Below are 18,291 nucleotides of genomic sequence, written 5' to 3'. Positions count from 1 at the left end.
TGTAGTTCACTTCCCATCCCTGCCTTCTCTGGTTTTTCTTTTTCTCATTAATCTCCCCCCCTGCCCCCCCCCCCGCCGTGTGTGTGTGTGTGTCTGTGTCTGTGTCTGTGTCTGTGTCTGTGTGTGTATATGTTGCCCATGAGGTTCTTAAAAATATTAAAGCAGAGGCTGGGGAGATGGCTTGGTGGGTAAAGAGCTTGCTTTGCAACCATCAGGACTGGAGTTCAAATCCCTAGCACCCATGTAAAAAGCTGGCATAGTGGCACACATATCGTTAGTAGCACACAAACCTTAGCATTGGAGACAGCAGGAAGAGTAATGTAGACAAGAGGGTCCCTAGAACTCACTGGCCAGCCATCAGTAAGAAATTCTGTTTCAAAAAATAAGACACAACGTAGAGGAAGACATCCAGCATCAACCTCTGGCCTACATACATGTATACATACAAACAACATACAAAAACATATACTCTATACACAGACACACATATACACAGATTAATACATTACAAAGGACATGGCAGTCTTTGACTGTTCTCCCCAGTTGCTGCTCTACCTCTCAACACCCCTCACTCACGGTTTGGTTGATCTCTTTCCAGATCCTTCTCTATGTAGCTACATTATATATGAGCACCCACAGCCCAGGACCATAAGTCTATCTCCACAGTTCTGAAATCTAAATTGCTTTGGAAACCAAAATATTTTTTCTAACTCATTGGTGGCAAAACCAGCCCTGAACTATTTCTGAGCTGTTGGGCAGAGTTGATACCACTTGCTGTGAGTGCACATGCTTATTTCCTATGGAAATTTAATGTTTGGTTTCAGCTGTCCAAAGCCTAGCTATGGACAAAACATAGTTTGTATGTATGTATTGCTTGGATTTTTAATACCTAAAGATCATAATTTCCAGACACATCTAGCTGCACAGGCTCAGACTGAGGAACTAGGGCCATTACTGTCTGGTGTTCTGGTCCACCTTTGTAAGTTATGTAGTCACACTTGGGCAACACTTTCTACAGCACTGCCATGAATTAGAAATCTGGATTGTTGTTTATATTACCTGCATTAGTCCACAGTAGATACCCGAGTCTTTTTATCCAAGTGTTACAGTGGCCCCAGGCTTTCACTGCCCAGGGCCACAGTGAGCACCATTGAGCACACTGATGTGTATGTGTTCTCTCCAAGAAGCAGAACTTCTGGGGTAGAGTGGGGGTAGGGGTGGAGAATGGGCAGAATCTTACTATGTAACCTAGAACTCTTTATGTAAATTAGACAAGACTGGCCTTGAACTCACAGAAACCTGCCTGCCTCTGCCTTGAAAATGCTGGAATTAAAGGTGTGAGCCAGCACAAGCCCTTGTTTTAACAGTGCTGTGGCTCTTGTGTTGTGACCCTCTCCTTAACTTCATATTTCACAGGTGCATAGCACCTGCTGACAAGATATATACTGCCTAACGGTTCTGAAGGTCAAAAGTCCAAGGTCAAAGAATAGGTAGGATTGGCTCCTTATGTGGCTGGAAGAGAAACCTGCTGCAGGCCTCTCCCTGGCTTCTGGAGATTACTGGTGGCTCTTGGTGTACCTGCATCTGCTTCGGCATATGGTACTCTCTCCCTGTGTACTGGTGAGACAGACAGCTTTTCCCTGGTGTGACAGAATGCCAAGTGGAATCATATTAAGGAGGAAGGCTCTATCATGACCTCTGGTTTTAGGGTTCTCGGTCCATATCACATAGCTCCATTGCTTTCACGTCTATGGTAAGGCAAGAGCATTGTAGCAAAAGGACATGGTGGAAGACAGTTGCTTATCTCATGGCAGCTGCAAAGCAGGGGCCAGGGCCAAAGTGCTCCTAGGCCACACCCACAGTGACCTTAAGCTAGGTCTGTGCTCGCTGTCCCTGCTGAAGTCATCCCATCATGAATCCATCAGTGTGTTCATCCATTAAAAGAGCAAAGCTCTCGCAGTCTAGGCCCTCCAGAGCCCCCTTTTGCACACTGCCTGATGTACAGGAGTTCAGGGGGGACATTTCAGAGGGAAGCCACTATAGTGAGTATCACTGGGTCCAGACCTTTGCCTTTCATAAGGCACAATTGTACTGGACTCGGACCCATCAACTTACCCAGCTCCATCTGCAGAATGACCCTATTTGCAAACTAGATCCCATTCTGAGGCCCCAGAGGTCAGAACTTCAGCATAAGAATTTGGGAGGGGCAGAGTTCAGTCCAAACCATCTGGATCAGCCAAAATGTACTGAGTCTCCTCACACTGGTACCAGGGTGGTTTCTACTGCTCAACAGTAGTCACATTGCAATGATTCATGCTTCTGCTTACCCCAGTAGAAGCCATTCCATAGGGTTTAGTGGGTGTGTCTAACAGGACCCACCTGGGCCTGGGTTCTCATTCACTTAGCTCTTCAGAGGTGCCACCAAGACAAGGCCCCTTCACATGCTTGCTCATGTTTGCTACCCTGGGCTTCTAGATAGATCCTTCTATCATTATTTTTCTTCTCCTTCCTGCCAAGAAGGAGAGTCCACAAGTTAATAGCAAAATAGAAGCCCTTGATGAGAATGTCTGTGCAGGGCATGTTCTCTTGCAGACATAGAGACAAATAGAAATTTCAGAAATATTGTGGGCCTTTGGTTGGCCGACATTAAATCTATCAGTGAAATCTCAGTCCTGGGGCAGTGTGCCAGCACCAGGAGAAAGCCTTTTCTGATTTAGTTGAGGCAGAAGAAGCCCCACCCCACCCCCCCACCCCCATGTCAGAGCAGGGCAGCTAGAGAAGAAAAAAGAATACTGGTAACCAGCCACGCTACCAATCCAGGTCCAGGAGGGGTCTTCCTCTCCTGCCATCTATTGCCCAGGAAAGGCACTGCCTTGTTCTACAGAAAGATGTTAGGTCTGTGTTCTCACATTTGCATCTTCAGGAGGAGTGATCCAGACATGGCCTGGATGTTCCTGATGGCTGACCTGGGTCCCTGACATCTGCCAGCTCCTTCCCAATTGTCTAGTAACTGAGCAAAGGACATTTGGTGGCTCTGGGTTCCTTTATCTCAACCAAAACACTTGTTTGTTTTCATGTAACATCCTGACATGACTTTCACCTGGACAGGTCTGGGGATCTATAGTGATGAAGCACCTGTCACCATGACACCTCCAAGGCCAGTTGGTATGGTGATGGCATCATCTTTCCTGTGGCTTCCCTCTGCCACTGCTTCTTGTGGGGAAGGGGAAAATGCCCAGCCTGTCAATATTTGGGGCACTAATCACCAGTGTTCAGGCACCAGAGGTCAGGAAGAGGTTGAGACAATTCCAGGAATCTAAGGCTCTACAAATGCGGGGCTGACTGGAAAGGATTTCTAGAGAGGGAAAGAAAGAGAGAGAGAGAACCCCAATCTCCATTCAGCCTCGCTCCCAGCCACAGGCACTGGCCCCTGCATCTTGGGTTCTTGGGAAGAAATGGAGTCAGCGCACACAGCTATGCAGGCCCCGGTTAATAATGAATGCGAGGAAGGAGAGAGGATGTTCAATATTTCAACAGTGCCGAGCTCCAGCGGCTTTGCCAGTTACTGCCCTCCACCTGCTTCCTGGACGGCTTCTGTAACACCGAGCACTAGCCCGGCTCCACTGCTGGCCTCAGCCGCCAGCCTACATGAGGAGGGAACAGTAGTTTCGGGGTACTCCAGCCGGCAAGATTTCTGTTGCTTTTTGTGACAGATGGGGATAAGATCTGTGGTGTTGGCTGTGCGCATCCCTCACATCATCCTCCTGGTACTGCCTGGGTCTCATTTGTGTTGGGATTTAGTGGCCTGACTGATGAGGACGACGGCTTTACAGGGTAACGTGGACTTGGTCTAAGAGCCATCTCTTCAAATCCACAAACTGGATATCTGCCTTCAAAGTTGCATGTAATGCAAAATTCTGTGAATCAATTCCTCTTTTCTTCTTGACACATGTTATATCAAAGGCAAAAGCATCTTTTGGGGGGAGGAGAAAAGAAAACATTTGGCCCGAGACGTAATAAAATCATGCTTAAGGATGCAACAAACTTGAAGTCTCTTAGTTAAAGGAAATCAATACTTTTATGATGAAATATTAATCATCTTTTAAAAAATAAGTCAAAACTAGAGATGCACAAGAGCCAGAGTGATTTTAATGCCTTAGGCATTAGCTTAGCATTTGCAAGGAAGCCCAGCAAGCAGAGCCCACTGGAGCCTCACTGAGGAGCCCTCCAGGCCTCACGGGCCACATGTGGATCTTCATTCAGAAGCACACATATCTCTCCCTGATAGACCAGATTTACTTCTAAACAGTCCCAGACTGTTGATTGGAGGAAATGAGAAATGGGAAAGAGGGGGGCTTGCAGAGGTGTACACATGTGTGTGTGCTGACCACAGGGGTGAGGAGAGGAGAGAATTAGAGAGAGCTACTTGTTTGCATACCCACCACCTGTCCCTCCCTCCTTTGGACCAATATTAATTATTCTAATAGTCCTTGTAGTAGGTGTTGAACCATGTTTGACTGTTCGAAACCAGGTCAAACTGGTTGAATTTTGAGTTTTAAGCCTATTATAGACAACTCTGTCAGATATACAGAACAGTCCTGGGTGTATTGAAAGCACTGAATTTAGCATTTACACATCAGGTTCCAGATAACAAGAACTCCATGTTCTCACTGCTGGCTTTGATATAAAAATCTTAAGTCACACTGGGCGTGGTAGTGCACTCCTGTAATCCCAACACTTGGGAAGCAGAGGCAGACTCCTGTGAGTTTGAAGCTACCCTGGCTTTAAAAAAAGAAGAAGTCTACTAGCCTTAAACAGTTAAAGGTACTGTAGGAGAGCTGCCAGGTCTCACGTTATTGACTAAAGCCTTCAGTCACATGGTGACAAAGCAAGGCTTCAGTCTTGAGTGGCCTCGCTTTGTCAAAAGATCTAAATCATTTCTCCTGCCACACGCCCCTGCATCTAAGTCACTAGCAAAGTCTTGCCTCACTGAAACCAAGTTCCAGTTCACAGTCAAAATGCAAGCCCTGGACACCTAGCCACACTGCTCTCCCCTTCCTCAGTTCTGGGGGACGGAAGAGAAAAACACAGGCTCTCCTGTGCTCTCAGGGCAAGCAAGTCCTCTATGGTCACAGTGCCCAGGAGCAGCCCAAGCCCTGGGAACTCTCCTCTTCCCCTGTGTCCTGTTTCTGTGTACCCAAATTTCTGCTTTTCTCAGGACTTCTCCCTTACAGATGACAGAAACTGACCATCTGGTTGGTCAAGTCTCATAGGGTTGCAGGAACAGAAGCTGATAGAGTCCTGTCCATTGAGTAACAGCTTTAAGCTTCTGAAGCATGTTCTGGGATGGTGCCCATCTTGGTCTTTGTGTGACTCAGTGCACTCCCTGATCCCATCTAACACCCACCATGCAGATAACATCTTTGGTTCTTTCAGTAGTAAAGTGTAAGGCAACATGGCCCTCTGTCAGTCTGGCCTGACCCCAGTCAGTTAACACACACACGGGAGGAAAGGCTTTGGTGAGATGGCATTGCTAGAACAAACCACCCTGTCCTGTCAGTCCCAATGGGAAAGGGACCCCAGGCACATGGCTGTCTGCCCTGGTGTCAACACCACACACCTTTTGCAGAAGTTCACAATGAATTCCCCAGCCCCTTTGTATGCCACCACCTTGTGACATACACATTATGAGACCTACCCAACAAGGCTTCTGGCCTGAGAGGATAGAGCAGGGCTGATAAGAGACTTCTTAGCAAACCTCGCACTCCTGGCCCATCACAGGCTCTAGGGACATCCTTGTCAGGGAGGCCGACAGCCAGTCCACCTGCTCTGTATGCTCCTGGGTTGGAAGTCCCCTTTGCCTAGACATGCCCCGTGGCTCTCTAACAGCCCCTCTCCCTGCTCTTTCAGCCTTGTCCACTGCCTCAGAACACAGGCAGCCAAGATGGCCGCTGGTGAGCTTTCTATTGCCTTGGCTGAGAGACTGTTGTGGAGCTCTGTGCTCTCTCATGTACACACGGTAATGCCATCTGAAGTGGGCAGGGGCTGGGAGAGGCAAATGCCCAGGCATCCTAGGGAGAAAGCCCATGCTTTGGTGCCCCCCAGTTTGAATAACCCAAAGGCAGAATAATCCACAGAGTGCCTCTCGAGAACCAGTTGCCCAGCTCTACATGGCAGCCGACCCTCCATGACAGGTGCTCCTGCCCAAGGCAGGGAGGACTACCGCACTCCTGACATCCATACAGGTCCCCAGCAGTAAAAGGGACAGCTGGCCCTCAGGAGTCTCCATGGGTGGTAACCCACACAGCCAGGCCCTCACCTGACAACAGGGTTGAGCTAGAACAGAATGGCACAGGGAGAAAGCAGGATACTGAAAACCTTTTCTCTTTCCTGCAGGTTTTCACGTATACCCCCTAAAATCCAAGAGGATTTGTCCATGGATAAAGAGCTATAGGCTATCAGATTCTACAAGTTCCCAGATATTTTTGTATGTTATCCCTTTAAAGCCAACCAGAAATAAAAGTCTTTAAGTGTTTGGAGGCATAGCCAGTCATCAAGTCGCCTGCGGCAAGGGTCTCAAAGCAGAGAATGGCAGCTGCTATAGAGTGTCCCCTTCCCCTGGTTTACATATCTGCCCCCCCCCATTCCTGATGCAGGGCAGAAAGTGGCTTTTACAGTAATGGTACTTGAGTGTGAAGACCTTAGGATGATCCAGAGTTCACAGCTAGGAAATACTGCACCTTTAGACCCACTAAAGAGAGGCAGGAAGTGACGGCAAGAGGTATGACCTCGTGGGACCTGGGCCACAGGGTGACCACATGTCAGGAGACCTTCATTTCTGTGTGGGTTTCTGTGGAGCTCTAGCCCAGCACCTAGGTCTCAAGCTGGTCCCTTGCTTGTTTATTATTGTTTGTATATGTGTGGAAGGAAGAGTGAGTGTCACATGTGTGTGTGCCCACAGAAGCAAAAAAAAAAAAAAAAAGTGCTGGATCCCCTAGAGCTGGAGAGATATATAGGTGGCTGTGGGTCTCTAGCACTCTGGAAGAACGTTACTCACTCTTAACCACCGAGCTGTCTGTCTGTCTGTCTAAGCCCCTGTTTTTGTTTTTGTTTTCTTCTTTGTCTGATAGTAGATAGGATATGTGTATATGTGTATGAAGATGCATGCAAAGAGACCAGAGAAGAGGACACTGGGTGTTCTGCTGAATCACTCTCCACCTTATTTCCTTGAAACAGGCTGTCTCTCTGAGACTGGAGCGAGGTTGTCACCAGCAAGTGATCCTCCTGTTTCTGACTTCCCCAGCACTGGGGGTACAGGTACACATGCAACTACACCTAGCTTTTTATGTGGATGCTAGGGACTTAAATTCAGGTCCTCATGCTGTGATGCTATGCAGCAAACATTCTTACATGTGAGCTCTCTCTTTCTAGCCTCCCTTATGGGCTTCTTAAAATATGTTTGAGTGTTTTGCCTGAATGTATGTCTGTGTGTACCTGGTGCCTGAGAATACCAAAAGAGAGTGTCAAATCCCCTAGAACTTGAGTTACATGTTTGTGAGCCACCATATGAGTGCTGGAAATGAAACCTCGGTCTTTTGGAAGAGCAGCTAGCTCTTTAACCATCCAGCCATCTCTCCAGCCCCACTTGTGGGCTTTTTTAACAGTGTTGGTGGCATCTTCCTAAGGTGGCTTTTCCTCAGTGGCTCCCTGCTTGGTCCCTAGTCTCCCCACATCCACCCTCATCTTACCCAAGGATGGGCTCCAAAGACATATTGGGTCAGACATATGAGTGAGAAAGTTCCATGTCACCCCAGACCTTCTAAGCAGCATTGGTTCAGAGTCACAGCAGACAGAAGTCTTAGTCTGTCATATCTCTACCCACTTCACCCAAGGGACCTGGCAGATAGCAGTAGCAGTGAAAGGGCAGAGTCAAGGAAAGAACCAGCAAGCGGGGAGTCAAGCCAGGCATGCCACACTGGCTGTCTTGGGTTTTTGCAGGAGGTCACAGGGCTGATTGATTTTTTTCTTTCTTTCTTTCTTTCTTTCTTTCTTTCTGTCTTTCTGTCTGTCTGTCTTTCTTTCTTTCTTTATTTATTTATTTATTTATTTATTTATTTATTTATTTATTATTTTACTGTTTCCCAGCATCTCAGTGTGTGGTGAGAAAATGTGAACACTGCCTGGCCAGAAGCCTGAGCCTTGGCCTCTGAGTGAATCTGCTAATAAAAGGCAAGCTTAGGAGCCTGTGGCCCTCAGCTCCCTATTCACAGTGAAGGCCGTGGCAGCTCTGTGCTTCCTCACCTGAGCCTCATTAGAGCTCCTTGCTCCCAGAGGACTCGGTGGAGCATCTCTGTCCCAGGCTGATCCCTTAGCTATGCTCCAGACTCACGTAGCACTCATCCCAGGAGCTGTCACAGGGCATAGGCTTAAGATGGGGCTGATGACAGAGCTTGTGCCCAGACAAGGGGCAAGCAGGCTCTGCCCCACACCTAGATAAGCCACTCCTTGTTTTTCAGAAAGAGCGTGAGGACTGGTAGTAGGCAGTGCTAGCCTGGCATTCCCAAAGCCCTCTGTCCCTAGCACTGCTTAAGCCTATCACAGTGGGGCATGTCTGTAATCTCGGAACCTTGGGGGGACCCTATTTCAAAAGGGGGGGCACATTTAAAACTTTAGGCAGTAGGTAGTTTACATCAAAATCCAGATACCCACCTTCTTTTTAAGAATTGGAAATGTACCCCTCCAGAAGGGGGGCTGTGTTCTTAGGCTTCCCGCCCTCCTTGACTTGCTTTGTCAGCCAACTTTGGAAGGTATGTGATCTCTACCCGGGGGAGCCACAGAAAAATCTGGAAAGAAGCAGGGAAGCCCCTCTCTGGCAAGGCTCTGCGACAGCGAGAGCACTTCCTTTTTCCACTCTTGTAGAAACCCGAGTTCCACTGCTTAGAAAAGGAAGCTTGACAAAGGCCACCATGTGGTAGCCTCTTGGCAGACTAACACATCTCCCGAAGGCAGCAGCTGAGTCTTCTCTGCTGCTGCTCTCACAACCATGCCGGAAAGGCTTCCAGGGATGCAGGCCTCCCTGCAGTGATGGTGGGTCCCAAGAGCTCCCACATGCTGTGGTTTCACCCCAAGCTGGAACTCCTGGGAAGCTCAAGTTAAACGCTGACGTCAACACGCTGTGACGGAAGTCTACCCGCTCTCACTTTCACTTGGCACGCACCCTGATGTGGGCCTGGTACCAGCTGGTTTTGCTGTAGGGCTTTAGGGCTTGGGTCTCTGGTGGTGGGCTTTGGTTTTCAAAGGGAAACAATACAGACCCATCTGAAAGCAGTGAGCCCCCGGTGGTCTGCAGGGTGTAGCCCTGTGTTACACGGAGTAAGGGATCCTTGGAATGACTCCTGAGCTAAGCAGGCCCTTGCACTTCACCTTCTGAGAGGCCCCTGTGGAATCCCCTATATAGAGTCAAGCCAGTTCCACAACTCCAAAAGGGCACATGCTTGTTAACCTGGAACAGTGACATTTTAGTCAAGTACCCAAAAGGCAACATGGGTCTGGGCAGGTCACAGAGACCAATGTCCCTGCTTTCTTGGAAGATTAGAAAATGTTCAGCTCACCCATCCCTAGCCTCAAGTGTCCCTCTCTGCATACTATGCAGTCTCTCATGGTCTTCAGTTTCAAGGTCTTGGTCCAATTTTATAATCTCTGAGTTCTGGTGTGAGCTCAGAGAGAAACTCAGTCCCTCCACTGGATTCTACCAAAAATTCCCCTCTACCACGGAAGGAAGAGAACATATCCTGAAGGTCTGAGTTCATAGGTAGGGTCACCTGCCCCTCCCCTTTTCCTTCAGCACCCCACCATGTCCAAATCCCTTCACCCCACCACTTCCACCAGCTCCATAGGCTCAGGTCAGAGCCAGTACATAGTGTGACCAGGATTAACAAGGCATTCCCACAACAATGTCAGATAAGATTAGCTTCAACTACAGAAGAACTGCTAGAAGAGAGGTTTATGTTGCCCTCAGGTAAAAGCATCATGGATATAAGTGAGGGCTCCATGAGACATCAGGGACCCCAGCTCCTCCATGCTCAGTGTTCTTCCTTCCCTCATACACAGTTCCCCTCACAGTCGGGATGACTGCTGGGTCCTGGCTATCACATCCATGTTCCAGGAAGCAGAGTAGAGGATGTACCCTCTTTCCTGTTGAAGAGGCTTCTTGGAAATCCCACATGCCATTTTGATGTCTGTCTCATGGCCACAATCACACGGCCATGCCTAGTGGCCAGCTTCTGTAACTGCAGGAATAATAGGAAATAATAGCAATATCAGACACTTCCAAAGCCTCCTGGGCTCAGAAGACGTTGGGTGCTAGCTGCTAAAGCAGCAAAAGTTGTTAGACAAATACTGGACGTCTTTGGAGTCGAGTTTCTTATGCGCTGCCCAAATAGGACAGGTTGCGTGGGGTGGAGAGAGAGCGCTTTTGCTCAGACTGGAAGCCAGCATATAAGCTCCGAAGGACCAGGAAGGAACCTGTACAGACAGAAAAGAGACAAAAGGGAATTGCAGTTTGGAGGAATGGCCCAGCAAATGCAGAGGACTGCAGGCCAGCCTGGGCTGCTGGAGGAGAGGCTCCATTTCTACCCGATCGGTCTGTGGTTCAGAGTGTCTCTGTGGGTTAAAACTCCCTGTGGATTTGTCTAGGAATCTAAGAATGGGAACAGAGATGAAGTTGACCCACCACAGCAGAGTCAAGTCAGGTCAGAAAGGAGAGGGCAGCTCTATCATCTCACTCCAGTTCGAGCTGTGTCTGGACAAGCCCTTGTAATGCCTGGTCTTTATGTTTTCTAAGGTAGCCGTGCAGGATTGTGTGTGGAGTCTCTCAGTGTTATTGTACACTAGTATAATAAGCAAACACAGATGAGATAAAAGCTAGTTAATGCCCTGTAGACCACCACCACTAGCTCAGGTTCTGAAATCTCATGAACCTGGTTATTAAAAGTGAGAGCTAAAAGCAGAAAGTGGAGGAAGGGACTCATCCCAGGTCTCAAAGCCAAAGTGGGCAGATCTTGGACTCGAACCTGGGATTCTGATTCCATGCACAGTATTCCTTCTGTCATTGGGCCTAAAATAGAAGGCTGACCTTTTGGTGGTAATTTTGTTCTTGATAAATGCCAGAGAGCTGTTCATTAGTTCACATTCCCAGAATCATGGCAGAATGGAGTGGAGGAAGACAGGAAGGCTATAGGCCCCATGCAGCTCAAGCTGCAAAGCAAGGGGATGGCTTACTATTGGCATGGGTCCATCCACCTGGCCCTGCCCTGTGGGAGTTTGTCCAGGTCCCGAGAACTCACAGGAAGGGAGCTAGGAGACCAGAGTAGCTCCTGGTGGGTGGTGCTGCGTAACCCGAGTGTGCCCAGCTTCCAGGTGACTTCTCTCTCCCCTACTCTCTTCTCTCCTGACCTGAAATAATATTCATAGGGCTGGGGATGTGCGGTACTGGTTGAGCCTGCTCAGAACCTTGGGTTTAGTCTCAACACCACATAAGCTGGGCATGGTTTCATAGGCCTGTAGTCTCAGTGCTCAGGGAAGTAGAGGCAGGAGGTATTTTCAGTGAGCTCAAGGCCAGTCTGAGATACATGAGACCCTGTCTCAAAATAATAGAACGTAATGGTAAGGAGCTTAGAAAATTCAGACAAGCCCCCAAAGACATTCTCAACCCACCCATTCCTCTCACAGCCTCAGCCCTACAGCCGTTTGCTCTGCTCTGTGCAGGGAGGAGGAAAACCTGCATTTTCTCAGTAGGAGTGTGTAGACTTACTTTTGCTAACCTTTCCTCACTTACCACATCTTGAGCACTTCCCTAGGCACTTAATCTTGCTTTCTGCCAGCATTTTTGCCAACACTGGAGGCTTTCATCATTGGCTATGTCAGAACTCATTGGCTTTACTCCAGCACTGAACACATCCATGTCTTAACCATTCCCCATATTACACTCCCTCATCAGCATGTGGATCCCCCTCATGCACATACACTCATTGCCGCCACCACCAGTTCCTAGATACAGACTGGGTCTAAAGGCTTGGGAGACCCCACAGCCTTTGGTACACATCCGAGAGCTGTTCTTGAGACAGACACAGGGTGAGCCAAGCTTGTCATCAGTAGAAAAGACCCTAGGGAGCCTGTGTGCCTGTTAACCATCCCATGATCTCTGGCTTGTCTATGTGTTTGCAAGGACTTGGCAGCCCTTGTGTGTTGACACAGACCCAGAAGGCCTCTGGCAACTCTGCTGTAGCTAGCTCATCCAGAACTGCCTTGCTGAGATGAAGCAAGAATTCTGAGGTCCAGGCCACAGCCATGGCATTCATCCGCAGTTCTCTCCAGTGTCCACACAATCCCCCAATATGGCAAGTTAGTATGGAAGAGAGCCAGCCCCTTGAAACTGCAGCATGTGGGGAGAATGGAGAGGAAGGAAGAGAGATTTGAGCGGCAGCAGAGGGGGAATGTAAACCCAGCACTTTTACTCCTGCAAATCATGACAGATGGGGTTGGGACCCGTAGCCTGATGTCATGAGGTCAGTCCCACATGACAAATGGAAAGAGCCATCTCCTCCTCCATAAGCATGCTGTGGCACACACTGTAAGTAAATAAATAGGAAAATACTTTTTAAATGACAAGGGTACAGGCTGGGGATCTCCTTTTTCTGTCCAACTCTACATGTAAATTTTATTACCAGTCTAAGACTTGACGCCCACCCCCAAATGAAGAACGGTCTTGTCTTCTTTTCAAAAGACCCAGAGCACCCTGCAGGCTAGACAAGTGTTCTCCCATCAAGCTCTGCCCCACCCAGGAAAGGATATTAGTATTCTGGCTTATCCCCTCCTGAACCTCATTCCAGATGAGTCACAGTGACAGCAGACCTGTGTCTTTAGAGACCCCAGGGCCCAGCTTATTCACTCTCCCATTCAGGAGCGCACAAGACTCACTCAGCTTGTGTGTGTGTGTGTGATAAATCAGCAGCTTGGGAAAAGCCACCTGACACTTTGATTTGTTACCGAGTAATTCATTTTCAGGGCAAGTAAACAGCTTGTAAACTCGGAGGTTTACCGCTGTAGGTGATTAAGAAGTAAGCAGCTGTAAAGTTCATTGTCTCTGTGGAATTCTCCTGAGCAGTGTTGGGATCTGCCGAATATTCACTGTTTCCTCTGTTGGGCTCCTCCCAGCCCAGGGCCCTACCAAAGATGCCCTTTGTAACAGCCATCTGAGGTAGACAATAGATGAGGGCAGGAAGCACGGCCTACCAGAAAAGAGCTCCTGCTTGAGACTGCCCACAAGGCCCCATCCACCTGCCCTTGCCAGAGTTAAAGTCGCCTGCCCCTACCTAGAACCTGGCCCAGGATATCAGTGAGCTTGGTCAGTTGAGAACAGCAGTTCTTCATGAACATTGTACAAAAGCTGCTCTTTGGCCGAGTGCAGGGTCCCAGTGAGTCTACAGGGAAGGGGTGTGTAGAGCAGGGCTCCTGTCTGCAGAGGAAGGGGTGTGTAGAGCAGGACTCCTGTCTATAGATGGAGGGGTGTGTAGAGCAGGACTCCTGTCTATAGATGGAGGGGTGTGTAGAGCAGGACTCCTGTCTGCAGATGAAGTAAAGGAAGTGAAGAGGTACAGAGCGTGAGCCCCAACCCCACTGACCAGTAAGTTTCCCCAGGGGCCAGAACCTGCTCTACCCTTTGTACTACGTGGGGCTGGACACACTGCTCCCGCGGAACTGTTGTGTGCTTTTCAGTCTACATGGTCTCCCTAACAGTGAGTCCTCTGTGTAACCAGGCTACATTTAAGCCGAGTTCCAGAAGCTTGTCCCCTAAGACTTGACTTGATGAGTTAGTTATTTCTCTTGTTGGTGTGTCAAGCAGCTTAAGGAAGTTCGATCTGAGCTCCTGGTTTAAGGGGATACAGCTTACTGTGGTGGGGAAGGCTGGTGAACTATAGTGGCTTGTCACGTTGCATCCCGTCAGGAGACTGAGAGGTGAATGCTGGGGTTCCTCTTGCTGTCTCCTTTTTATTCAGTCAGGGCCCCAGACCATGGGATGGTGCTCCCATGTTCAGAGTGGGTCTTACTCCTCGGTTAAACCTCTCTGGGACACTCTCACAGATAGGCCCAGAGGAGTTTCCATGGCAATTCCAAATCTAGTCAGATTTGCTGTCACACTTATCGAAAGGCAGTGGCCAGCACCCATGTTCTATGCAAGTAAGGCTGGTCCTGAAGGGCCTTCCTGTCAGGAGCTGGAGGTTCAGCAGTGCAGGAGGGGCAGAGTGAGGCTGGTGCTGCCCAGTGTATTCACTAAAAATAGCCAGGAATGGCAGGGTACCCTTTCTGTTAAGGGACTTGCCCCCGACCCTGTCTTACTATAGATCTGACTGAGGGAGCAGATGCAATAAGGTCTGTGGAGTACCAGCTCCAGAGGCTGCAGCGGAAACCACATGTCTGCATGGGCTTATGGGTTATCGACATAGTTGTTCCTAGGACTTTTCATGTCTGAGGAGAAAAAAAAATCAGGTGTTGCAGCCCTTTGGGATGGCTGAATGTAAGAGCTCAGAAGCCCCAGTCTGTGCGGAATGTGAGGCAGGGGTACGGCAGGGGTACAGCTCCTGGGCTGGCCAGCAAGACTGAGCTTCATCATAATGAGGTACTTTTTGGGTTTGGAGTTTTTGTTGTTGGTTTCTTTCTTGAGGCAGGATTTTAATATATATACCAAACAGGCCTCAGATTCAGAAATCTGCCTGCCTCTGCCTCATGAGGGTTGAGTGTTGGGATTAAAGGTGTATCCCACCACACCCAGCATAAAGAACACTTTTCTTTTAAAAACAAAACAAACAAACAAAAAAAAAAAAAACATTAAGATTTGCCAGGCAGTGGTGGTGCACTCCTTTAATCCCAGCCCTTGGAAGGCAGAGGCAGGCAGATCTCTGAGTGTGAGGCCAGCCTGGTCTATAGAGTGAGTTCCAGGCAGCAAGGGCTACACAGAGAAACCCTATCTCAAACAACAATAATAATGTTTGTTTTTTTATTTTATGTATCTGAGTATTTTGCCTATATAAATGTATGTATACCATGTGTGTGCCTGGTACCCACAAAAGCCAGAAGATGGCATCAGATCCCCTAGAACTGGAGTTACATGTCAGGTTCTGAGCTGTCACGTAGGTCCTCTGCAAAAGCAGTGTTCATAACTGCTGAATCATCTCTGTAGTCACTAAAGAACAGTTTTAATGGGCATTTGCCATGCACACTGCCTGTGTTGAGGCCTGCTGGGAAGTCTCACGTCCCCCACGGTTGAGGCCATGAGAGTAAGTAACCAGAAACAGACTGAGAGGCCGCAGTAGCCACTGACCTGCTCCTGAGAAGTGGGTTTCACCATCCAGAGCTAAGTGTCTCTAAGACTGGGAGCTAGGCCCCTCCCGTTGTTGTGTGGCCACAAACCATGGCGCCTCTACACCTATGTGTGGCTCTAGGGTGGGCTATTTGTGACTGTCCTCAACTCTTCAGCAGACCCCTCATTACTCCTGAACCTGCCCTGTCAGGACTGCCAGGGCATAGTGTGTTCCGGTGGAGGGACGACAGTCAGGTCTCTCCAGTTCCTAGCTTGCCTTTCCTTTGGCAGAATGAGGCCCAAAACTCAGCCATGAGGATGCTGGTCTCCCTGCGTGAACTTTCACGGAGCCCTGAAGCCCCAAAGCATAGTCAACCATTTGCTATGGTTACAACAGACACCACAGCCCTGCCTTGACCTGGTCAATGGCAGCTGTTTCTGAAAGCCGCTTCACACATGCCTAGCCAGATTAGCCCCTGACCAGAGAGGTCAGCTCATTCTGGAAAATAGGTCAAGATTCACAGAGAGACAAGTACAGTACAGTTGTCTTGACATGGAGGCCCCCATGCTGCCTCTGAGGCAAAAGCTAACCTCATGTCTCCAAGTCATCATGGGGGTGGCATCCCTTCTGTGAAGCATGTCAGTGCTCTTCTAATTAATCATGCTGCATACTGTTGTCTTGCAGGCTTTGCTGTGGCCCAGTGCATAAACCAGCATAGCTCCCCGTCCCTGTCGTCACCGTCACCACCATCTGCCAGTGGAAGCCCCAGCAGCAATGGGAACACCAGCCACTGTGGTTCAGGGGGCTCTTCCTCCACACCCTCAGCAACCCAGAGCCCAGCAGGTATTGGCCATGAGATTTGGGAGGGCCTTTGGGCACCCTGAGGTCCCTCACCTCTGCTATGACCTCTGACCCATAGCTCCTCAAGGGTGTCTAGAAGACACTGCCACTCAAGGGTGTTCTTTATGGTTGGGCAAGATGGCATCACCCACCAGCTGGGTCAGTGCCTGTTGGGTGGTCTGCTCTGTAGGGCTATACACAGAACTATAGGAGGTGGCGCCAGCTAGGCCTGGCCTAAGTGGCATGTCATCACTTCTGTGTGTGTCACCAGGAGGGGTCTCTCAGGCATGACTGTGTGAACCCTGGGAGAAGGAGCAATCATGCCCCTGCTAATTGTGCCCCAATATACAAGTGTCCCCTTTCAATGTTTGGCATTGTCTGGATGTCACACCAAAGGCATACCCTGCCCCTCTTAGGGAGTTCATCAGGGCAGAGCAGAGTCACCTCTTGCTGTCCTTTAATGTACACTAATTCAGAGGCCATCAAAGAAAGAGTCCATAAAGTGGAGTCAGACTATAATGCCTCAGCCCCACCTCCACCTGCCTCATCCTGGGCTCTTATTTTAATGATCAGCCTTCACACATGTGTCTGTTCTGCATCAGGTCGCAGGGGACAGACATCAGGCCTGGTTCTTGATTAGCACAGCCCAAATGTACCCAAAAAGGCAGGGCTAAAATAGGGATGAGCCAGTGCAGGGCTTCATACTCAGCAGCACTACACCATGATCTACAGGAGACCCATGTCTCTAGCCTGTACCCCTCCATGCCCTTCTATGCCTCCAAGGTCTTATTAGAGCCCTATTCAGCATGTCTTACGAGGCACCTATCCCTCCTCTTGTTTAGTTATGGATGAGGAATCATGGGGAGGACCATGCCAGGCAAAGCCCATGGTACCATACCCAGACCCTTGGGACCAGTGTCTTCCTGGGTATTATATACTTCCTTCCCCGATGCTCTCAGTCTTTGTCTTACCAGCAGAGGTTTGAGTCATCCTTATACCCATGTGGGCTACCCCCACAAGGTACTTTTTCCCATGTCTGTTGATGTCACAAGACCCAGGCAGGAAGGGCACTCTCAGGTCCACCTCACTGGAACCTCTTCCACCTTACTGTCTGCTCTTCTCCCTGCCCCAGGCTGGGGGGGAAGTAACTCTGGACTTATTTGGAGGTCAGCTACAAATCCAAGCAGTTGTCTTGCTACTCACAGGCTCACAGTGGGAAATGCAGATGGAACATCCTTCAGAGCAAAGAACAGCTCCTGGGGCCCTGCCTTGGTCTCGCCTTGCTCTAGGACAGGAGTTCAGGGTTGTATGTTCATATGTTATATGCATACTTGCTGACATGCACATTTCTGTATCTACATATGAACCCAGACACTCCTGTTTACCAGCACTCCTCAGGGTGGAAGGTCTTTTCCATATAGCTACAGGCACCTTTCTTCTGTTTTTAAGGAGGCAGAGCCAGCATCTGAGTGAGCAGGTAGCCACATACTTCTTTTACAACACCTAAAACCAGAGAGAACCCCTGCTGTCCCAGTCAACCCTCCCATGTACACTGGTTATTTGTGCCTTGGCCTTGTCATCCCTCAGTCCCCACCATTCCCTGTCCAGTGCCAACAACATGTCTTTGCATCTCACAGATCCAGGGGCCCTTAGCCAGGCTGTCAGATAGCCAGGCAATTCAGTGACTAAGTGACAGTCAGGACCTCTGAGGTGTCTGCTCCCTTTCACTGTATCCCAGTGAAATCCCACTGTATCCCAGGCACACCAGCCCCATTTTTTATGTAACGTGACAGTAAAAGCCTGAGATTGGCTACCCATCCGCTTCTGTCCAGTCCACAGTAGCTCACCTCTTTCAGAAAGCCGACCTAGCCAAGAGCTATGCTTCATTCTGGTAGCAGGGATCAGATGCCCTGAGATGGAGCTGTTGACCCTGAGAAGAGCCTATGGGAGCCCATGAGCCTCTCTGCTTCATCACTCCACTTCAGGGTACCCCTTCCATCTAAAACCAAGTACATGCTTTGTTCCTGAAGGTCCAGCCTAACCAGATTGCTCTCCCCATGCCTATGCCCTGTCAGGCTGTGCTGGGGGAAAG

General features: G+C 49.2%; 2 protein-coding genes across 6 annotated transcripts in view; one reads left to right on the top strand and one right to left on the bottom strand.

Moving 5' to 3' along the window:
- The window catches only part of Clec16a (C-type lectin domain containing 16A), a 209,449-nt gene that overhangs the window by 180,968 nt on the left and 10,190 nt on the right, over positions 1–18,291 (top strand). For all 5 annotated transcript variants that reach the window (XM_036194913.1, XM_036194911.1, XM_036194912.1 and 2 more), the window contains one exon: positions 16,044–16,202. In XM_036194913.1, coding sequence (XP_036050806.1) covers positions 16,044–16,202 — 159 coding nt within the window. The remainder of the gene's footprint in view (positions 1–16,043; positions 16,203–18,291) is intronic.
- Positions 10,476–18,291, bottom strand: part of Socs1 (suppressor of cytokine signaling 1) — a 65,152-nt gene continuing 57,336 nt past the window's right edge. The window contains exon 3 of the transcript XR_004945601.1: positions 10,476–10,524. The gene's annotated coding sequence lies outside the window, so the exon portion shown is untranslated. The remainder of the gene's footprint in view (positions 10,525–18,291) is intronic.

This window comes from Onychomys torridus, chromosome 8 (genome assembly GCF_903995425.1).
Source record: "Onychomys torridus chromosome 8, mOncTor1.1, whole genome shotgun sequence".
In the NCBI taxonomy this organism is placed as follows: Eukaryota; Metazoa; Chordata; class Mammalia; order Rodentia; family Cricetidae; genus Onychomys; species Onychomys torridus.
The sequence above is the reverse complement of the archived record's forward strand: the minus strand, read 5'-3'. Positions and strand labels throughout refer to the sequence as shown.